The sequence below is a fragment of the Coffea eugenioides genome, chromosome 2 (assembly GCF_003713205.1).
Source record: "Coffea eugenioides isolate CCC68of chromosome 2, Ceug_1.0, whole genome shotgun sequence".
Lineage (NCBI taxonomy): Eukaryota > Viridiplantae > Streptophyta > Magnoliopsida > Gentianales > Rubiaceae > Coffea > Coffea eugenioides.
The window spans coordinates 45,300,304-45,324,622 of record NC_040036.1 but is presented as its reverse complement, the minus strand read 5'-3'; the positions used below and the strand labels follow the sequence as shown (position 1 = coordinate 45,324,622).

Below are 24,319 nucleotides of genomic sequence, written 5' to 3'. Positions count from 1 at the left end.
TGTGGTTTATTATTAGTGAAGGTCCATATGATACCCTCTGTTATAGATGAAAATACTCAGAGATGTAGACCAAAAACAAGAAGTGAACTGACTGCTGCGGATAGAGTTCATCTCACATTAAATGCAAAAGCCATGAATGTGTTATATTGTGCTTTAGACTCAAATGAATCTATTAGAGTCAAGGGATGTAAGTCAGCTAAGGAAATTTGGGATAAACTGAGAGAAATTCATGAAGGTAGTGAGAATGTTAGAGAACAAAAGAAATCCATTCTGGTTACCAAGTATGAATCATTCAAAATGGAACCTCATGAAAACATTGATGAGATGTACTGTAGATTCAATGACCTCATTAAGGACTTAGAGGTGCTGGAAAAAGAATATTCTGTAGGTGAGAAAAATAGAAAAATCTTGAATGCCTTGTCCAATGATTGGGAAAATAAAGTGACTGCTATTGAGGAGGCTAAAGATTTGAATACTATGCCTATTGAATCTCTTATTAATTCTCTAACCTCTTATGAGCTGAAACTTAAATCCAAAGTGCAAGAGGAGGAGGATGCGAAAGTAAGAAAGAATATTGCTCTGAAGGCTTCACAAGATGAAGATGATCCAGCCTCCGTGAGTGAAGATGACATGGAAGGTGATGATAGTGATATTGCACTCATCACACGAGGCTTCAAAAGAATACTCAACAAGAGAAAATTCAGAAAAAGTGGACCTAGCAACTCCTTCCCGAATCAGTCCAACAATTTGAGAAACAAAGGGAAGATAGAGTTCAATAAAAAGCAAGCTGATAAATGCTTTGAATGCGGCCAACCTGGACACTATGCAAGTGAGTGTCCAGTGATGAAGAAGAAAGAAGGAAGAAAACCAAGATTCAACAAATTTCAATTCACATGGAATGAGTGCAACTCCGATGGTGAAATTGAAGAGGATGAAGAATCTGCTCAATTGGCTTTTATGGCCATTGGAGATGATGAGGTAACATCTTGTAACTCTCAAATTGAAAGTGATGATGAAACTGATGATGATCTTGAATCTTTCATTATAAAATTGCATGATAGTTTGAAAGAATCCTATGCTAGAAACAAGGAGTTAAAACAGAAAATTAGTTTTTTGCTTCGAGATAATGCAAATCTTTTTCAACAAAATAAAAAGTTAAAAGCTGAAAATGATTACTTCAAAAAGAGTGAGACTGCTTTACACTTTGAGCTTGATAGAAAAACAAAACTTTGTGAATTGTTCGAAAAGAAACAAGGTGATTTGAAAAGAAGAATGGATAGTTTAAATGAGTTGTTTAAACACAAGAAACAAGTCTGTTTTCAAAAGAATAGGTTGAATTCTAATTCCAACGAATTTGCTATTTATAAAAGAAGACAAGTAAGATTTATTAAACCTGTTCATATAAATAACTCTTTTGTTATGTGTAATTTCTGTTGTCAAAAAGGTCACATGAAAAGTGATTGCTATGTGAGAAAGAATATGAAAAATGGCATGAAATGCATGTGGATAGTTAGACATGATACTAACTCTATCAAGTAGGAGATATTGATAAGATTGGTGAGATTCTTGTTCATAATACTTTTTTGTAATTCTCTTTTGATGTTTCTGATGCTTTGAACTGAGCCTTCCTTGATGTTTTTGGATATTACTGAATTTGTATGATGTCAAAAAGGGGAGAGAAAAGAACAATTCTGATTTAATGATGATTTGCTTTGTCAAAACTCTCTGTCATATGTTGATTCTTCTTTTGATATCAAATTCTCTGTGATATGTTGGTGATTGCTATTATTTTTTTGTTTTTATACTCTGTTATTGTTGCTGGATTATGATAGTTAGTTTTTTACTCTTATCTTATGATGACAAAAAGGGGGAGAGATGGATGCTATCTGTAAGGGGGAGTTTTTCTGAAATTATAAGTTTGGATGCAATGAGTGAGGGGGAGCTTATGCTCATATGCTCAATCTTTTTCTTTCTTCCATCCATTGTTTTGTCATCATCAAAAAGGAGGAGAATGTTCGCCTTGATCCCTTGCTTTTGATGTTTACAAAACAATGGATAATACTAATATCCCTTCAAGAAATACTTTCAGCTATGTAGCAAATCAGATTCAAAGATTAATCACATTTGAAAGGGACAAAGTATGTTGAAACTGTCGGACGCTCAAGAAGTCAGGATCGGACGTCCGATAATCGTTGCGACATTTCGGACGCAGAAAACCAGCCTACCGGACGTCCGAAAGAATTGAAGAAAATCTCTTAAGTTCACTACCTGCTGTCGGACGCATAAAACAGGGCTATCGGACGTCCGACACTGCCAACGGATAGTTGACTGTTCAGCTACTTTCTATCCGTTGGAAGCATTAATGGAGCATTTTCTTGGTCCTATATAAATAGTAGTTGGTCAGATATTTCAAACAACTTTTGCACACTGAAGATACAAAAGATCTAGAGTGATTTTAGTGAGAAAATACTCTTCAAGGAAGATTTGTAGTCTTAGTGGTGTGAGGTTCATTGTAAGCTTTTCATTTGTGAGTGAATATTTCATGAGTATAGCTCTGTGAGGGTTGTCCTGAGGGATAGTAAAACGTCCTGGCTTGACCGAGTGGAGTTCGGGGCAAGGAGAAGGTGAACCTTCCTTTGTACATAAGAGTGATTGTAATTCATCAACTTGAAGTAGCTTGTCTGAATCAATCTATAAGCTCAAGAGGAGTTGGGTAGTGAATTGGTTTGCAATTCTTTCCTTTTTATTTACTTATTGTTACATTTATGATCTTTAAATTGTTTATCTCTTCTACTCACAAGCACTTGTGTTTTCTTATCAACTACTCCATTGTGTGGTCGCCTAGAAAAGGGTTGTTTTCGGGCCTTACACAATCCCTCCTGGATTTTCACGTGTAGTCCCTGCACAAACCTCCTTATACGCTTTTGCTCCGTGGCTACCAATTCAGGAGCAAAATGGGACAATTTCGTAAATTGAATCTCATATTCGGTGACACTCACCGCCCCCTGCCTATACTTAATGAAGTCATCCTCTCTTTTCTCTTGGATGAGAGGGGGTAAAAACTTGGCATTGAACTCCCGAGTGAAGTTCGCCCAGATCCTAGGAATATGGTTCCTATCCCAATTAACCCTAATTAGGTTCCACCAGGAACGAGCAGTTTCCTCAAACTGGAATGCTGCAAAAGTCACTTGTCTCTCCTCTGTATAATTTAGAGATGCAAAGATGTCGGAGATCCTCTCCCATCAACCTTCTGCCACCTCAGGTTCTGGGCCTCCATAGAATTTAGGAGGTCCAAACTTCAAAAATCTCTCCAATGCCCGATCCTCAGTATCAATGGGGCCTCCTTGATGACGCACTGCCCCCGGGGCTTGGTGCTCAGTCATGCGCTCTAGAACATCGGTTATTCTATTAATTGCAGTGGCCACTGAGTCTCCGGCCACGTTTTCCTGGCCATGGTCTTGGTTTAACTCGGGTTCCCTATCACCACCACCCTCGGGGTGTTGCCTAGTTAATCTCCTACGTTCTCTACCTCTAACTCGTCGATCCATAGCCTAGTTATACTTATCGATATGAATGAAGTGGTTACGCGAGGATATTGTTCTTTATTTACTCATTATCATTATTATATTTTCTTTTCAAGTAAAGACCACATAAATATTAGGGAAGTGTCGCGCCCCATTTTTGAGAAATAAAAGTGTGGTAAAGTGGTTTGAATTCATAGAGGTGTAATGTGCACAAAATGTGTGAATGTGTGTGAATGTGAGAAATAAAAGGTAAGGCCATGGGACTTTTAAATGCGACGGTTTGGCCAAAAGATGATCTAAAAAGGTTTTTTTAAATATAAAAATAGGAGTCGCCACTTGGTATCGAGTTAGGGTGTACCAAGTCACCCAAAAATGTGGATTTTAAAAAAAATGTGAAAAAAACCTTTTTAGATTTACTCCAAAATCTACGATAAATCAGAGAAAATGGTTCGGGGGTCACATTTGACGAAGGGGAAGGCAAGGATAAAATCCGAGACACCCCTTCGACCTAACCAAGGCTAGTTGTGTGATTTAGTCATGATTCTCCTAATTTCTAACCAAGAGATGTATCGCATTTGGATGTAACTAATATGAATGCAATCCTAAACCTAATGAGGGATCGAAAGGGACAAATATCTCTTAGAGGCTCGATTGGACTAAATCACATGAATTGTGATAGCCACGATGAACCCTCAAAGAGGTCACGAACAAATGCAAATGAATAACTCGAGTAAAATGAATGCAAATGTGATCAATATGAGCGTGTGTGTAGCAAAGTGGTGGTGTGAAAGTAAGTGTGCAAAGTGTTAGGGGGTGAATGAAATGCATGAAACCTAGAGGAATGCAAGCAAGACGGGTACGGGGAGACCCTAAGTCGTGACTTTTGATTTACCTTTTGGTTAGAAAGAAAACAAGCGTGCTAAGACTATGTGTAGCCAAACTCGTCTGTTTCTCTTACCAAAAAGGGTGACTCCCTAACCTATCAGGCAAATGACCCTAACAACTAGAATGAAATGCAAAGTCCTAAAAATCATGTTTCAAATGAGGGAGAAGGGGTAGAGGTTCATGCCAAAAGTGTAAAAATGCTACCAAAGAAAGATGAATGAAATGTCGTGCAAATGCGAAGTCTCAGCAGTCCTTCTCGGATCTGTTCAAGAGTCCGACGGCGCCTGCTTTCTCGGTTCAGGCGACGGCTTCCACACATCGTGGAGAGCCGGCTTTGATTTTTTCACAGGATGTGATTCACAAGCTGTCCGATCCATTTCGATATGCGCTGGTTGGAAAATTTCCTCGGGGTCATCCTTCAATGGAGTTGGTTCGTAAATTTTTTGCAACGCTTGATCTCAAACAGCCTGTTTCTGTTGGGCTGCTTGATTCCCGCCACATCCTCATTAGGGTAGCCGATGAGAGGGATTTTCACCGTTTATGGCTTCGGGGGGTCTGGTATGTTCAGGGGCGGCCTATGAAGCTGCTCAAGTGGACACCAGCGTTTCATGTGGATCGGGAGCCGTCTGTGGTACCGGTGTGGGTTTCTTTGCCCAAACTTCCCATTCATCTTTTCAATCGAGAGTGTTTATTTCAGATTGTTGCTCTCTTGGGCGTTCCTCTCTATGTTGATGCTGCTACCGCAGCCATGTCCCGCCCGAGTGTGGCTCGGGTTTGCGTGGAGGTGGATCTCCTGAAGCCTTTAGTGTCTCGGGTTTGGATTGGGAATGGTGGACAGGAGGGGTTCTGGCAGAATCTTGACATAGAGCATCTACCGGCCTACTGCTCTGGATGCTTTCGACAGGGGCATTGCAAGGAGGATTGCGTACTGCTTCACCCGGAGTTGAAGGCCCAGGCTCGGCCCCCTGGGGAGGTGCGGCCTCCGGGACGTCGCAAGGGACGGCTGCCTGTTGCGGCTGTGGCGAGTGAGAAGGTTGCGGCGTCGGAGGAACTGGTCGCGGCTGCGTATGTGGGAGAGAAGCCCTGTGTGTCGGGGGGGGAACTTGGGCCTGAAGCGACGGCTGGGCCTGGGTCGTGTGCCCAGGCTAAGGAGCCAGTGGAGGCAGCTGTCCTGGATGAAGGGGATGGGCAGGGTGTTTCGGTCCCTCCGGGGATGCAAGCTATTCACAAACGGACGTCGTTGGATCTGGATGCTGTGGTGGTTGAGGAGGCGTCGGAGGATGAAGTCCAGGATGGGCCGGAGATGGATGCGGTCCCCCTGTTGTCTCCTGCAATAGCAGGGCAGCAGGAGCCTGGTGCAGTGGTGGAGCAACTAGTGGAGGACATTATGGTTTCGGCTGCAGAGGCGATCATTGTGGACCTTGCTGACCAGGTGGCTGCGGAGGTGGTTGATGACGAGTCTGCTTTGTCGGTGCACATGCAGCAGGAGAAGGTTGTAATCTCAGAACTGAACCTTTCTCCACGCAAATCTGTTCCCCCCTTGGCGGCCATGGAGGCGCTTAAACGTCGGCGTGGTGACATGAAGCAGAGACAGCCTGGGGTGGTTGAGGCCCCGCCAGGTTTTCCCCCGTACTCTTTCTCTTCCCCTTTAAGTGATGCTTAAGACAATGTTTTGGAATGTTCGGGGTTTAGATAACTCCATTACTTTAGCTCGTTTACGTAAGCTGCGTCTTTTGCATAAATTCTCATTGTTAGGGGTCTGTGAACCCAAAATGGATGGCTCTCGTTTTGATTTGATCCGCCAGAGGTTGGGCTTTGATGCTTACTGCCCTTCTGACGATGGCCGTCTTGTTGTTTTTTATTCTACTGAATTCTCTTGCTCTATTGTGGGTCAATCCTCTCAGTATTTGGCCCTTCGTGTGAGGCATTCTCAGTTGCGAACTGAGGTGGTTGGGGTCTTTATGCATGCGGCCTGCTCTGTCAGGGACCGCCGCGAGCTTTGGGCGGACTTACGGACACTGCAGGTGTTGGGGCTGCCTCTTATCTTTCATGGGGATTTTAATGTTATCTTGTATGCGGAGGAGAAGAGAGGAGGTCGGAATTTTTGCAGGGCTGGGTCGGAGGACTTTCATGATTTCATACAGGATTTGGACTTAACAGATGTGGGTTTTTCTGGGAACCAGTTCACGTGGTGTAATAATCGTCAGGGTAGGGCGCGGGTCTGGAAGAGGCTGGATCGTGTCCTGGTTGATCGTGGCTGGTTGGGAAGTGGTGTGGTGCCGTCGGTTCTTCACCTGGCTCGCACTGCTTCTGACCATTCCCCGTTGCTGGTTTCTTACTTGCTTTCAGGCTTGTCCTCTCCGAGGAGTTTCCGATTCCAAGACGTTTGGCTTCGGCATGATAGTTTTCAGGGTGTAGTTCAGGAGGCTTGGTGTTCTGGTAGCTCTGGCCGACCGATGCGCCGTTTCTTGCATAAGCTGAAGGCAGTAAAGGCGGCTTTGACAGGTTGGAACAAAAATGTTTTTGGAAATATCTTTGATGCCGTACAGCAGGCTGAGGAGGAGGTTGCTCATTTGGAGGCTGTGGCGGTGGCCCGACCTTCCCCGGAGGTGGACTTGCGGCTTGTTCAGGCTTCTTCGGTCTTGAAGGAAGCCTTGCTGCGTCAAGCCATATTCTGGCGACAGAAATCCAGGTTACGCTGGCTGAAGGAGGGTGATGCCAATTCTAAGTTTTTCCATTCTTATGTGCGTCAACGCAGGGTGAAGGTTCGGATTCATAGGCTTCAGAATTCTTCTGGTGTGTGGACTGAAGATGTAGGTTCTATTCATGCCATGGCGGAGACGTTTTTCTCAGACTTGTTTACCCAGGGGCCACTGGATCAGGTGACGGGAGATGAATTATCTCGAATTCCAACTCTTTTAATGGAGGATGATAATCGGGATTTGGAACGGCTTCCTTCAGTTGAGGAGGTTCGAGGGGCGGTCTTTTCTTTGGATAGGGACAGTTGTTCTGGGCCGGATGGGTTCCCTGGGTCTTTCTATCAGGATTGTTGGGATATTATAGGTGGGGACCTCTTTGCTGCAGTCGCGGATTTTTTTGTTGGTGCTGAACTCCCGTGTGGGATTTCGGCCACTTTGTTGGCATTGATTCCTAAGCAGTTGGCCCCCAAGTCCTTTGCTGACTTTAGGCCGATTAGTCTTTGTAATTTCTCCAACAAGATTATTTCCAAGATTCTAGCGGTTCGGCTAGACAAAGTTCTCCCCCGACTCATTTCCCCTCAGCAGAGTGGTTTTGTTAAGGGGCGGGCCATTGCTGATAATATTCTGCTTGCTCAGGAAATGATATCTAGGATTGGGAAAAAGGTCCGAGGTTCTAACGTGGTTTTGAAACTGGACATGGCCAAGGCCTATGATCGGGTTTCGTGGATGTTTCTTTTATCAGTAATGCGGAAATTCGGGTTTGGGGAGGTTTGGTTGGACATGGTTTGGCGGCTGGTTTCCTCTTGTCATTTTTCAGTATTGATCAATGGTGGTCCGGTTGGGTTTTTCAGGTCCACTAGGGGTTTGCGGCAGGGTGACCCGCTATCTCCGGCGCTTTTTATCATTATGGCGGAGTTCCTATCCCGTGGGCTGGAATCTCTTCCTTTGTCTTCTGGTTTTATCCCTTACTCGGTTCCTTCGGGAGGGTTTCCCCCTGTGCATTTGGGGTATGCGGACGACGTTATAGTCTTTTGCAATGGGGGGCGGGCTTCCGTGAGGAAAGTCATGGGGGTTCTATCTGGTTATCAGCGAGTGTCTGGTCAGCTAGTTAATGCCCAAAAGAGTTGTTGTTTGTTCTCAAAGAAGGTTTCTGGTCTTCGCAGTCGGAGGGTTGCGGAGGACACGGGTTTTGCCCGAAAGTCTTTGCCTATCACGTACTTGGGGTGCCCATTGTATGAGGGTCGCCGTTCTAAGTCCTTGTTTGCTGGAATCATTGATAAAATTCAGGCTCGTTTGCTGGCCTGGCAGAATCGGTGGCTTTCCATGGGGGCGAGGTTGATTCTTATTCGGCATGTGCTTACGACTGTCCCAATTCACTTGCTGGCAGTTTTGGAGCCTACTCGTGGGGCAGTTTGGGAGATTGAGAGGATGTTTGCGCGGTTTCTTTGGGGGGTTAATCATTTTCATTGGTGTGGTTGGGCCAAGGTGTGTTTTCCGGTAGAGGAGGGGGGCCTAGGGGTTAGATCGTTGCAGTCTATCTCTAACGCTTTCTCCTGTAAATTGTGGTGGCGTTTTCGGCAGCAGGACTCTTTGTGGGCGAGGTTTTTGTCAGGTTTGTATCTCCGGGGAGGTCATCCTAATCAGGTGGTAGTGGGTCCGTCGAGTTCGGCAATCTGTAGGCGGATGTTCCAAGTACGTGAGCAGATGGAATTACAGATCCGTTGGGATGTTTCTCTCGGAGATTGTTATTTCTGGTGGGATAATTGGAGCGGATTGGGCCCCCTTGCCTGGCGGTTTCCAGCCCTCTCTTCTGACCATAAGGTTAGGGATTTTTGGCTTCAGGGGACTTGGGACTGGGCTCGTCTCTCGTCTTTCCTTCCACCGGAGGTTTTGGAGGTGATGGGGGAGACTTTTATGTGTTTTGGGGATTTACCAGATCAGCCCTGTTGGCAGTTGGCATCCTCGGGTTGTTTCTCCATGGCTTCGGCTTATCACCTGGTCCGTCGGGCTGGGGTGAAGTCGGTGGTATTCCGCTCGCTGTGGGATTCCTCAATTCCACTTAAGGTTTCTTGTTTTGCTTGGCGTTTGTTCTCTGGTAGGTTGCCTTTGGATGATGTGTTATGTGTACGGTGCCGGTTTGCGGGCCCCTCCCAGTGCCCGTTGTGCTTGGCTGCTCGGGAGACGGCTGATCATTTGTTTTCTTCCTGCTCGGTGGCCCAGGCCATCTGGTCATTCTTTGAGTCTCGGTTGGGGATTTCGCCGGCTTCTTGTGGGTATCGGCCTAGATGTATGGCATGGTGGTCTCAACCTGTGGGTAAGCTGTCGGTTCGGTGGCTGTACAGGATTTTGTCTATTCTCATTCTTTGGTTTTTGTGGAAGGCTAAGAACAAATGGCGTTTCGATGGCATTAAGTGGTCTGTCCGTACGTTGTGTTCTTCTATATTCCAAGAGCTCTCGCTTATTTGTTCTATCAAGTTTCCTGGGCGTTCACTTCCGCCCGAACTTGGGGATCTTGTGTCCGTTATTTCGGGGATCCAGCGTCCTTTAAAGTCTACGTTGGTTACTTGGGGATTCCCTCCAAGTGATTTTGTCAAGCTTAATACTGACGGGTCCTCCTTGCCCACAGTTGGTGCTAGTGGAATTGGTGGGATTCTTCGAAGGGCTGATGGGTCGTTCGTTGGAGCGTTTGCGGCCAAGTTACCTTTGGTGGATTCTTTGCAGGCGGAGGCTTATGCAATGCTGCAAGGGCTTCAATTATGTCAACAGCTGGGTTTCTCCATGGTACAGGTTGAGTCTGACTCGTTGGTTTTGGTACGGGTGGTGGCAGGGAGTTTTACGATTCCATGGGCGGTTCGGCCGCTGATCAGAGCGATCCGTGACATTTTGCCGTTGGACTTTCGCCTCTCCCATTGTTTCCGGGAGGCAAATACGGTAGCTGACTCTTTGGCAGCGGTAGGAGTTACTTGTAGCGGGCATTTGGACTTTCCTTCATTCATTTCTCTTCCACGTCTGTCTCGGTCCCTCTTTGTGCTAGATAGGGAGCAGGTTCCTAATTTCCGGTTTTCCTTTCGTAGATAGGCTTTGCTAGTTGGTTTTTTAAAAAAAAAAAAAAAAAAAAAGTGTTTTTATGGAGCAAAAACTAGATTCAATGGTTGATGTGGTAGATTGGAGCAAGATTGAAGCCAAAAATTTGAAGAGTTTTCTTTCTTTTGTTGCTTAAGGAGGTCGGCCAAGATGAAGGAGAAAATGGTGAATTTTTGGTAGTTTTTGATTTATTTGGTCAATTGGTAAGAAAATGAATAGTGGTCTTACAAGTCCATCCAACCAAATGGTGACACTTGTCACCCTATTTAATGCAAATCTATCACTTTGTTTCCTCTCACACCAATCCAAATTGCAACCTCTACTTATCTCTTAATACCCGGTAAATTAATTGCAGTATCCAAAACTTAACCTAGTTGGCCGAATTTTTCCGAACTTTTCGCACTAGTGGGTCCCACGTCCGGTATACATTCTTAATTTCACATGAACTAACTTATACTAGGAAAATGATTTAAAAACTATATTTTGCTCATAAAAATTATCTGGGGAATTTTCTAATAAAGAAAAGGTATAAAAGTGTACAATTAAATAAAATAAAGCCTAGAAATTCGAAAAATTTTCGGGTCCTCACACTAATTCCACTGGAAAAATTGTCAATTACCAATGGTTATCAAACTTTTTTATTATTTAAACTGTCACAAGTACAAGAAATTAAATCTACACTATAACATGTAATAAAAGGAGTAAAAATAACAATAAAAACTTTTAGAATTATAGAATTCCTAACTGTTTTTGCCAATAAAATTACCAGTTAAATGAGTGGTATTATCTTGGTTAGTTATGACGCAATTTCCTAATATACGTGATGCTTACTCTCGTCAGTGTACTGACCATACCTATAACTAATCCATATCTACTCTTATAGTTATGAAATTAACTATAAGTTTATTAAATTCTACTAAATTACGTGGAACAGGTCATCAAAACCACAAAGGTGCGCTTCTACTCTCATGAGCGTGCTCTCTAGGTTCAACATTTTTTGAACTAGCATTAAATGTCAATTGTCATTGCAAATTTAACACTTTGAAATTATCACATCTAATGACCAGTTAATCATGATTAGATAAGCAAAAGTGCTCAATAACTTGTTCAAATAATAGCATCAAATAATCAAATAAATATCACAAATAAGATATAACAAGTTTATCCATAACTTTAGATATAAACTTTAACAAAACGTGATGAAATGAAAGCAAATAACAAACTTTTATTATAGCTAAGCATTGGAATCTAATATAAGAATTAAAGAGTTGGAAAAGAAGAAACCCCCTATCACATGTGAGCCTCCCCTCTTTCCTTCTTCGATCTTCGTCTTCATCCGAATTGAGATCCATACAAGTTTGTAACAAAACCACCTAACCTACACTAACCCAAAGAACTAAGAAACTAGCAAAGTTCTGCATCTTGTGGTGTTTTTCTTCCACTTCCAAAAGTTTCCTTTGATTCTTGTTTAAAATGTGTTTATATAGAAAGAAGAATGTCTAAAAGAGTATTCTTGTTTCCTTTGATTCTTGTTTAAAATGAGTCTAAAAGAGTATTCTAGAGCTTCACTTTCGACAGAAAAATCATCCCTTGATGTACCGGTAAAGGTATGAAATGATTGAGCAATTTGAGCCACCTTCTTTGAATGCAATCTTACCCAAAATCCAGCCCAAGATAGCTTACTGTTCACGACTTGATTGATGCTCTATTTTTCCTCTAAAAAATTGCATTCTACCTTGAATTTGACCCACAATCCAGACTTAATATGAAAATTTCTCTATGAAGAAGGCTGAATCAAATATTATGTGCAAAACAAGAATGTTGTACCTCTTTGAGTTAGCTTTTGAATAGCTCAAGAATCAAGTCATTTGGAGATCTGGATGCTAAGTTATGTTCAAAATACTAATGACTGGTCAAATGACCATTTCAAAGCATAGCAGCAGAAAAAGTACTTCAGTAATTTTAACTTTTGATTATAAAAACATGAGAACTAGTATTTTATGTCTTCATAAGAATTGTAATCCTTCCTCTTAACTTTAAAATAGTTCAAAAATCATCGTAATCCAAGTTTTGTATGTGACGACCCCACCTCTCTCTAGGGCGTACCCAAGGGTTTAGCGGACCGCCTGCCCAACTCTCGCCAGGACTCACTCACTCACTTCAAATAAAACAGTTTACAACCTCAAGAGTAAATGAAATAACAGTTCCCAAGTATAACAAAAGATTTGAGTTCCAGATACATTCAACCCTAATCGAGCACTAGTGCGCGTACAATTGCCAAAAATTCAAAAACTAGCCAGTCTGTACCAGTCTCACGCCCTCGCTCGTACCCCCTGTAAGGAAAACAAATTTAACGGAATAGAGTGAGGTAAAGCTCAGTGAGGTTCCAAAGAGCAAGTTGACCAGTATTTAAAAGTGCAAGTATCAAAGTAGTAAAGTAGTGAGCATAACAAGTCAAGAATTGGACCCAAGTAGCAAGTTGGCCATATGTAAAACTTGAACTCTTAAAATGAGCGAGTGTAAAAGTTTTTAAAAAAGAAACAATAACACGACAAGTAATAATCATTTCAAAGTATAAGGATACGGATGGCTCTCAAGGGCCAAATTCCCGTTGGTTCACCAGAGCTTGATCAAGTAGTAGTTGACACTCCATCAACTTTCAAGTAAAAGTAACCAGTCCAGTAGAGCACACTTAACTACTGTCTCCATCCACCATTCAAACCCCCTATCGGGCCCAAAATCCTCAATAAACACGGGTGCTAATACTCGAGCATATTGATTAGTCGAGGAGATAACACTCCACTCGACAAAACAAGAGACCCAAGGTTCGTTACCCAATCGACCAAACCCTTGCCGGCTCGATTCGAGTAACTAGCCACAGGGTTTCTGGAATTCCAGGGAGTGCGCGCATCATACACAAGTATCTCAAGTCAATTGTAACAAATAAACAAGTATATATCACATTAGGGCAAGTGCGATAAAGTACACCCTTACCCGACCAAACCACTCAAATATCAAGTATTTAAATCAAGTATCAAGTTCAATCATGTATTTGGAAGCACTTACCAAAGACTTAGTGCTTGTCAAAATCACGCTCAGGTACAACTCTTTGGTTGGAGTCCAAATCTGTGATAAATATCATTTACGAGTTTAAAATCCACTAGGATTCGAAACATAGGAGTTTCGCTTCAAGAAAATCAAGTAAATGAAACTTGTTTAAGTAGTAGTCATATAGCTTATCAAACTCGAGAAAATTCATGCTCGCTCTTTTAGTTTCGATAAAGAAGTGATTCATACTTTTGAAGTCGCACTTGGTATAAAAGATCAAGAAAATCGTATTTTCAAGGGTCACTACTTTCATTTTTTTCAAGGGCACGAGGTCCGGCAAAATTTCAGCTAATATATCTCTACTAAAGAAAACTCGAATACCTTAGATGATCCAAGTTCAATTCGACCTCAAATCCTTGCGTAAATCGCGAGTACATACGTCTAACCCTCGCGTGACAATTTGGGCAGCGTACCCTTTGTATTTAGCTATTTTTCAGCCACTTAGGGCTTCATTTCTTTCCTCAACTCAGTCCAAATTCAACATATAATCAGGTTTAACAAGATAGCTCTTCAACTAGGCTAAATATCATCCAAAGACAAGTCAATTCTAGCAATGAAACCATAAGATCAAAGCTGGAAAAGAAATTATAAATGGCAGATTTGTCATCCTTCAGTGTTTTGATCATAACTGCAGCTAGGTATATCGGATCGAGGTAAATTTTATGGCGTTTCGAAATAAGACATAGACCTATATTTATTCTGAAGACCTCCAAAGCCAAATCATGCATTTTCATGGTCAAAAATTGAAATCTCAGAGAAAACAGAAAGCTGTCGGTTAAAAAGGACATTTGGGCATTCAGGAGTATTTTAGTTATTTCACAAGATACAGTGCTCCGATTGAGCTGAAATTTTCTGGGTAGAAAGCTAACTCAAATCCCTACAACTTTCATGTTTTGAGCAAGAACTGATTTTCCATTTATCATGGACGAATATGCAGTTCAAGTTGATTCCAAAAGCAGGGCAGAACCTATCAAATGCTGGAAATTCAACTTTTAACTCTACAAAGTCACAATCAAGCCCATAATCACTTCACAAGTTTCATTTCCTAGCTTAATAATACCATTTACTAGGTAACCAACAATAATCAAAGCTTAAAAATGCAAACCCTAGCTAAACATTCCACTACACCATCAAAAACTAAACAATCAACCATAGCAAGCCAAGATTAAAAACTCCTATAGCATATTTAGTAAGATTAAGAAAGAGAGAGGGAGTGGATCATCTTATACCTTCCAATACTTGTTGCTAAGTGAAGAACCAAGCTACTTCTTCCAAAACTTTTACCACACCAAGCTTCTTAAGCACCAAAGTGAAGGTTTAATTGGTTTAGTTTTTTGGTTTCAACTCAAACAAGCAAGATCAAGGTGGAAATGGAAGGTTTCTCCTCTCTTGTTTTTCTCTCCAAGAATTTCGGCCAACATGAAGGAAAATGAGCCAAAAGGAAAGATAAGAAGAAAGGAAAATGTCTTGGTCAAACTTCCATGGATTTCCAACACTTGTCACTTTAAGATCTTTTCTTTGTTTTTGTTTCTTTTCTTCCTTTTCTTTAGTCAATAATGGCGGCTGACTTAAGGGTTAATTTAGGGAGGATTAGTGAAATAAAAGCAAGGAGATTAGGGTAAGAAAGTAGTGGTCAAGTGGTGTACTCAATCGGTAGCAAACGGTGCACGTCGGTTCAAGCCTATTTTGCTTAACTCTCTTGTACTTGTGTTTTTACTTATGGTTCACTAGCTTATTATTAGCACTTCTAATCACACACTTCCTCTTATATAAAACTTACTCTTAACCACAAAATTTAGTACACATACCTCCACAATTAATCACACTACCAAAATACGCAAAAAACCCTATTTTACTTTAATTATAAGACTAAGGGCAAAACTCTTAATTCTATTATTCATTACAACTATTGAGGGAGTAAATGAGTAGTAAAGATATTATAAAGTAATTTAATCAAAATAAGAGGGAATTTTAAGAAAATATGAGCGAATTTTCTAGTTGTCACATTGTAGATCAAATTAAAGTCAAATAATTGAAATGTATCATTGCTGCCAATGCTTTTCTTCTTGTTTCTTGATTGCATTTCATCCTTTGATCCTTCCACGTCAATGAAATCCATTTTAAATCATCAACAATCATAAAGTATCTTCTCATTTTACTTCAATTGATGATTGAATCATTAAAACCTGCAAAAACATGAAATTTCCACACTTAAATCCATAGAAACACAAGTTTTCTCACTTAACCACAGAATGAAAAATTCCACTGGAAACCTAGCTATTTAATTCCTATACTGACTAAAACACACTAGAAAATTAGTAATACACACTAAAAAGATGTAAAATAAACACTTATCAATCCTATGTATTAGGTACTAAATTAATATAATAAAAAAGAATGATATAAGTGTTTGCTATTTTTTAATGACACATAAACTGCAAATTTATCATTTTAAAAACTTTGTATTTTGTCATACATTAAAACTATAAAAGTTCATTACATATTTTCTATGTTGTGTTAACAAGCACAAACATATTTAAGAGTACTTAAAAAATAATTGTAATGCAAATTTCTTGTCGATTTTTACTCTTCTCACTCCAAGAACTACTTTGATGTAAGGCTTGAGTGGTAGAACTAACATTTTTATTTCAAATCTATTTATACCTAGCAAGATTCACAAAAAAAAATAAATAATTGAGCTTAAATTTAGAATCCAATTTCAGAGATGGAGCTAGGACCCTAAATCAAGGGGTGCAATGTGTAACTGTCATGTCCGATGTGTTAACATTGTTTGATAGACATATTTGTTATATGTACCACTAAATCTAATTTTGTGACTTTAATTGAGCAATAAGATCATTCTACTTATTTGAGTTAGGAACATAAAAAATTTGAAAAAAAATCTAAAAAAAAAGTATTTCTTATTTGTCTTAAACACATGTTTTCCAACATTTTTTCTATCTCACATACTTCACATAAAAAATTGCAATAGTAAAAAAAAATTCAAATAACTTTCAATTCAAATGGAGCAATCATTATATAACTTGAAGAAGGTCCAAGAGTCTGACAAAAGATGATCATTATGATATCTAAATAGTTAAGGGGGCAATGCAACTATAAAAGCTGATTGCACAAAATTTAGAGGACAAATATATAATGTAATTCAAAAACTTCTCAAATTTCCTAAGGTTATTTTGTGATTTTACCAAAGTTAAGGGTTGGGGGAGGGGTAATTTCCCACCCTCAACTATATGCGGCTCCGCCCAATACACAAATAATAACTGTCTACAAATGGAAAACTGTGTCAAGATGTGTAATTTGCCCACTATACAAATAAAAATTTGCAAGATACGTGTGTGTACATATAAATCCTTATACTGTATAAGAATGAGTGTAAGGCAAAGATATTCTTTGGATTTCAACTGCAAGGGTGGGGTTAATTTGAGAATATGAGAGTATTTGAGTGTAATTGGAGTATTGAATACAAGTCATTATAACTAATTTAGTTTTGTTGTAATTACTTAGATGTCCTTTTAGACATTTAAATCTAGGGGTAAGTTTGGCACGTGACAGTGTTCGATATCCGATTAAACATTGGGTACAACTAAATTTAAATTGTGTTTAAGTGGAATTATATAAAAGCCCTTCTAATCATTTAATTGCATTAACATCCACGTCCCTTAATTTTCTAAAGCCTTTCTCATCAATTATTTGTAAACTTATGATATATAGATATTAAGGCACAATTAATGCCAATTAGTAGAAAAGTTTGGTTTCTTGGCCGTTACCCCCATCTGTTCAAATTCATTTCATTTACTTGCAGCTTTTGTCCACCACAATCATGTAGCCTATTGAATTCGGATGTTTCTACATTAACTACTCCTCTTCCCCATTTTACAACACCTTTCTCAATTGGTATATTTTCTTTAGCCAATCTACTTTTTGGTTGTAAGAAATCTCAATAGGTATGTTTTCTTTAACCAATCTACTTTTTGGTTGTAAGAAATCTGTAATCTTGCAGGTTATATGTGCGATAATTTTTTAGTGTTTTAATTCAATTGTCCATGTTAGATAGGCATGATAGGGAGGAGATCACATTTGTTAATTATTATTTGTGGTTTAAAATAAGTTTATTATCATAAATTTTCCCATATGTAGATTGCATCTACTATTGTTGTTTTAACTATTAGTTATGATAATTTTCAAATTGTTTGCTATTTTATTGATGATTCCATTTAGGCAATTTTTTCACTTCATTTGATTTGCCAATAGGTTTAGTTATCTACTTAAAATTAATTGGCTGCAAATCTAAAGTATGTATTTCATTACTTTTAATTGTTTTCTTGAATTGAGTGGTCTAACATGTTTTAGTACTTTATTTGACATGGTTATTCCTCTAAATTAGCATGTTAGTTGTTGTATATGTTTGCAACTAGGTCAAAAACTGATGTTTCGTGATTGTAATCCTTATTGAGAAGGAGATGCTTTGCTCTATATCCTAAATTATACAATAAATCATAATTGATTGATTAGTCAATGCGGAGGTCTCGTGATGATATGTCTTTGTAATCAATATAAATTCAAGAATTTGGCTTGCAAGAACTGAAATTCCACTAGCAATGATTTTCTTCAAGTATGCTAATTGTTTAAATCTCACTTATATGACAAGATAATGTGGTGGATTGCTCTTATATCAAGATTAAATTCAAACTAAACAATATATTTTAATATTCATAAAGTGCATGAGTAGATATAAGTAGGTCTTTTATTTTATTAAGTTAGATGCAAAATAGTTGGCCGTATCTTATAATTCTGTGCCATTGCACATTATATTTTTTAATTCAGTATGTAACTTATGATTTTTCTGTTTAATATCACATAATAAAATTGTCATATTTCAATTTTTATACTACAAAATACCAAATAATAATTATTAACCATCTTTAATTACAGGCACTAAACTCTCGCGCGTCGTGACGTGCGCGGGGTATATATATACGATTTAGCTCATCCACAATCAGGTTTTACATTTATAAACTCCTAAATACCCCACACGCGATTTATCGCAAGTATACGAATCGTGAACGAGTATAGGATATTAAGGGTCGATCCCACAGAGAAGATTGTAACTACCAGTGATTTTCGAACTCCTTTATTATTTAGACTATAAGCATGAAGTAAAAGTAATAAAATTAACACTAGAAAGCTCCTAGAGGTATGGAATTCCTTACTACTCTTGCAAATGAGATTACCGATTAAGTGAATGCTATTATTTTGGCTAGTTATGGCGTAATTTCCTTATGCATGTGAAACCTACTCTCGCAGTGAATCAACTATACTTGTAATTAAGTCATACCTACTCTAGTGGTTATGAATTAACTACAAACTCATTTCTTCTATGAAATCACATGAAACAAGTCACTAAAGCCACATAGGTGCACCTCTACTCTCGTGAGTGTACTCCCTAGGTTTATCACTTTCTTAAACTAGTGTTAAATTTCAATTTTCATTGCAAACTTAACACCTTAAGATTATCAGAATTAATGGCCAGTTAATTATGATTAGATAAGCAAAAGTGATAAATAACTTGCTCAAAATAATATCGCCAAATAACCAAATAAACATCACTAACAAAATATAGAAAGTTCATCCATACTCTAGGCATAAACTTTAGAAACACATAAATAACATAAAATCCAGACTTGTATATTAACCAACAATAGAATCAAGTACAAAAAATAAAGAGTTTGGAAGGAATGTAACCCTTGTCACATGAGTTCAGCTCCTTGCCTTCTTCATCCTCCATCTTCTTCTTCATGTAGCTAACATACAAGAAAGATGAACTAACTAGCTAAAACTATCCTACACTAAGGAAATGGAAGAACTACATTTCTGCACTCCTCAGCTTTCTCCCATATGATAATGTCAGACCTCCCAAATGTGTCTGCATATAAACTGATGAAAAGCTCCTCTCCTCACCAGTCCAAATTTTCTGCTATGATTCTTCAAATCTCCTTTTGTAAAGATAGTAAAAAACAATGGCTTTTTGACTTGGAACTTTGGCTATACCTCTTCCTTATGTCTTCTGAAGCATGTGCAGCCCAATTCCCTTACCAAGAATAGCTGAAAAGTGGTGTGAACATAAGAGAAATGGCTGAGCAAATTGCAGAATTTCGGCTACAAAACGCGACTTGACAAAACGCGGCTTTAAGCCACGTTTTGATGACTCACGTTTTCAACTCTGTGTTTTTGGCCTCACTTTCTCTATGATGGAGGTGGAACTAGTTTTTGTGTAAAACAAGAAAGTTGTAGCTCTTTGAATTAGCTTTACAATACTTCAAGAATCATCCAAATCGGAGCTTTGTAGACTGAGATATGATTGAAATACTATCACCAGGTCAAACCCCTATTTTCAAATTTGGACGGCAATGTTGAATTTTGGTATTTCGACCTTTTGACTGAGAAAACGGCTGAATTGGATTCTGATGTCTTCATACCAAATTTAGATCTATCTCTTAGCTTCAAAATGGTATAAAAATCACCTCAATCCAATATACGTAGCTCTAGATATAGTCGAAATACGAAAATGTGTCAAAGTTATTTTCACTTGCATTTCTTCAATTCACTTCATTTCTTCTTTATCACTTAAATTCATCACCAATTATCCACTTTCCTCCTCAATTGACATCCTTTGGTGATTGAATCATTAATCCTACATGAAAATGAAGTTTTTACTATTAAAACCAATAGAAATGCAATGTTAGCTACTTTAACTTAAAATGTAGATTTTTACCAAAACCTTAGTTATTTTAGTTATAAAACTAAATAATCAAACCAAAATTAACTAATAAAATGCACTTAAAAATATGTAAAATAAACCCTTATCACGTTGCGCAGGCTTTTCTCCCTAGTATATATGTATGTGTTTGCGTGTACTGATTTGTCCAACAATTTGGCCATGAACGCAGTCATAAATATTCTAAATCGTGAGATCATTGACTAATACATGCCTAGTATCTTTACCATATATACTTGCCTTTTCCTACCAAGTATCCGCAGTATTTAACTAGCATATGTTTTCAGATATCCAGCAATTTAATAAGCTATGGTAGTCAGATGTTGATGGATCTGTCATTTTGTAATATTCATTTGTGGATTCGCGGCCATATCACATTGTAAAAAGCTCAAGAACAAATAATTCATGGGCATCTAAATTAGATTCGATTATCAGTTCATAACCGAATCAAGTATGGGTATTAATGAGGTTCTCATGTTCTGTTTCTTCAACACTGTTTTACACTACATCCTTTGGACTTTCATTAGGTTCCTTCGTGAGGTATGGTGGATTCCTAATCGAATTAGAGGATCATGAGTTCCAAGGGAATCAAGGGCCCTGCTTTTAAGTTTCTTCCCTAAGGAAACTCTAAAGAGATCACAAACATGAGAAGTTAATCTATGAGCAGATCTATGGAGATATCTCGCTATATCAAAATTCAGCCTCATATTCACTTATGGACAAAAATCCATGGTAAGTAGCAGTTCTGCCTTAACAAGTTTCGTACGTTTGTTTCCGAAACTCAGCAGAAAAATGTACAATTTTTCTGATTTCCTGCTCCTGCACTGTAAACCAACTGAGATGAAAATAATTAACTCCTATAAGCTGCAATAAGCTGCAATAAGATTCTGTGGCATGCTAGTTCAAGTTCGATACTGATTTTTCTTCTAAAAATTGCTTCATTCTCAATCTTGTTTTCACTACTCCTACCCTGCTCTAGTACCCCCACGGATACCCCCATAAGTGACCACTACCCTTTATATATATATGAAAAATAATAAAAATCACTTTGGTCTTTTAAATTTCATATATTCATATTTGATACTATGTGAAATCTAAATCAATAGACATTGCATTTTTATAAATAATATGCAACATGTGACAAATAAAAAAATCAAATAGATTTAACATACAAAATCAATTTCTTACCACAAATACCATTCATTGTCGAGAAAGAGCATGTTCTTTTATCATAATAAAATACCACATTATTTATTTTAAATTACAGTGTAAAAGTTCACATTAGCAATATAATATATTAGATAAAAGATGGGGGCCGAGGCGGGGCCACTCACGTTTGAAGCAGTGTTAAAATAGACATATGCTAATGCAATAAAGTAACTAAATAGCAGAATATTGAGATGAATTTATAGTAAAAAAATGCAAAGGCTCGAAAGTTGACCATTTACAAACTAGGAAAGGTTGAGGGTAATTTAGAAAGAAAAATATTCACATAAGTGATCAAAGTTAAAACTACAAACGCTATTCATTTTGGGGGGCAAAATTTATATTTTTGAACGTGAGGGTGATAGAGTATTATCATGACTAAGTGTTATTAACTCTAAAAACAATGGAATCGAATTTGATATAGCATGTGGCCGATGTGGCAAAGATAGAGAACAACTTAAAACACGAACAAATCATCCTTATACCTAGCTAATTAAAAATCTGAAAACTATACTCGAACTCGATGGAAATAAACCAAACGCAATAGTCACAATCCATTACTAGTACTAAAGAAAGACACATGACACAATCACGAGACTGCCCACAGCATTGTTACTTGATCCACTTATGTAATTCATCACACATTATTCTCCTCCTTAGCCAGCAACTTTTTGAGTTCATCTTTTTCTTCTCTTGTCAAACTCAGATTCTTTGGGTAGATAACTTCAAAGCTGACAAATATGGAGCCTGTCTCCTCGATACAGTGCCAACAAGGCATGCCTTCGTTGGGAATCTCTATAACACACCCAGGTTCTATCTTCGGAACAGTTAGAAGACGCTTATCCAATGTTTCGATTGTAAGGGCTTCATTGGTAACGTATTCCATCAGCGGAATTTTCCTTATAGCCCACAAATCATTGCCCTGCCTGTGGAATTCAGCATGAGGCTCTTCTATCACGTCAACGATCACATCCCTGGGGACCTTTCTGTCGTCTAGAATGACCCTGCGCGGATATACAATTTTCAAGCCGTTCTTTGCACCTGCTGGGATTTCCACCACAAGTGTCTCCGGATCCGCATTCGGTGCTATCACGCTACAAGTTCAATGTAAATGCATTAGATTATTTTTGGGTTGGAGGTTATTTGGAAGAATGTTTAGACATCGTTTGTCATAGCAGTTTGTTGATATGATATATCTGAGAAAAAATGTTTTAGAAAGCGTGCTTTGTCAATAACAAGCAATACTTCTTAGAAATATTCATATTTAAATAAATTTTTTTATTTGTAAATGAGAATTCTTGAACCAAGATCTCTTATTTAAAATCCTTTTCTCCTTGCTACTTAACCCAATCTTTCCCCATCTAAATAATCTTAAAACTCAATATGTACGTCGGAAAATTAAAAAAAAAAAGGAGATAGTAAATCTAAATGTAACATATATATATATATATATATATATATATCACCAAAAAGCTTAAAAAAGATAAACCGTTAATTTTTATTATGGGTGCTAAATAACTAACTGATATTATAACTCATCAATTCGTTTTCAAATTGATTCTTTCAGAAAATCAGTATTCCATATCAATGATACACAATAAATTTTATGATAAATTTGTCATATTAATTTAGATGTAGGAATAAGGAAAGATGTTAATTACAAAAAACATATACATACCCAGGATCAGGGAGGAGCTTCATGCGTCCTCCGGGAAACTTGATCCTCTTTTCCACTCCATTGTAGAGCTCGTCTAGAGTGCACCTCAATGGGCACCAAACCGGAGGTGGTGCTTTCCTATGGCTGGTGCCCTTGTCGAAACCTTTCGAGCATAACTTCCCCATGGTTTCTCTCAACATTTTGCCCTCGACAAGATTTGGACAGAACTGCCACAAGGGTTTATGCGGTGGATACCAATGACTAGCTAGGGTAGTTTATATAGGCTATAGGTGAGAGAAAGGTGAGAAACTTGCCATTACTGTATTTTTGCTCTAAGGGAAATGTATATGTTAAGTATTTTTTTGCCTCGTAATTCTTGACTGGAAGGTGCCTTCGGTAAGAGAAATTTTCGCTAAAATTACTTTCCCAAAGAAAAATCTACTTTGAATTGGTGAAATCAAAAGTTAATTGGCTGCTGACAAAAATGATTCTAGAATAACCTAGACTCCAAAACAAAATCTATTCTTTTTAAAAGATTTTGGTTCCATTATTGGAAGATACTGTGTTAAATTTAGTATGGAGAGGAATGGGTTGAACCGTGCGAGGGCAGCTCTCGGGTTTGAAATCTCTCACCTATACTAAAAGAAAAGGTTGAGCAATTTTGGGTTGTTTATTAGCTATTTAATTGCTAGGTACGATCTAATCATAGAAAGTGGAAAAAATCTACTTTAAAGTTATAAATTAGTGGAAGCAAAAGTTAATTGGCTACTGACAAAAATAATTGTAGACTCCTAAAAAATCTATTCTTTTTAAAAAGATTTTGGTTCCATTATTGGGAGATGCTATGTTAAATTGAGTAATTTTGACTTGTTTATTAGCTGTTTAATTGCTAGGTACGATCTAATCATACGAATATGCAATGTATATTGTCTTGATTAATCTTGATGAACATTCTTATTAATTGATCTTATGTTAGTTTCTTACAAGGCTTCATGTTATGCTAGTTTCTTGTGCGTGAAGCCTTGTAAGTAGGACAATAATTGCTGCAATTATATTTTATACACTTTCTGAATTTAAATCTCACTTTTCTAAAAAAACTACTTCTTAGAACTCCACAGAACGACGTCGCAAAATATCAACCGTGTAGATGATAGGGCTAAAATTCATTACTTTCGGATATTTCTTGGTGACTTTTGACAAGCATAATTCCTATATAACTCATAGAAACCGAACCTTGAGCAGTTTATTGCTTTTTTTTTTTGGGTCAAACGGTTGCTTACACGATGTTTTTTTTTTTATTTTTTTATTTTCTCTTTGTCATCCATATAGTTAGTAAAATACCATATGAGTATAATAGATA

At 38.3% G+C, this 24,319-nt stretch overlaps 1 protein-coding gene across 1 annotated transcript; it reads right to left on the bottom strand.

Annotated features, from left to right (window-relative positions):
• Window positions 1-21,939: 21,939 nt before the first annotated feature.
• LOC113759803 (dnaJ homolog subfamily B member 1-like) lies at window positions 21,940-23,144 on the bottom strand. Its single transcript, XM_027302377.1, has 2 exons — window positions 22,981-23,144; window positions 21,940-22,396 (listed from the first exon to the last, which is right to left on the bottom strand). Exons 1-2 carry the CDS (start codon window positions 23,142-23,144, stop codon window positions 21,940-21,942), a joined length of 621 nt encoding a protein of 206 aa, XP_027158178.1.
• Window positions 23,145-24,319: the final 1,175 nt, after the last annotated feature.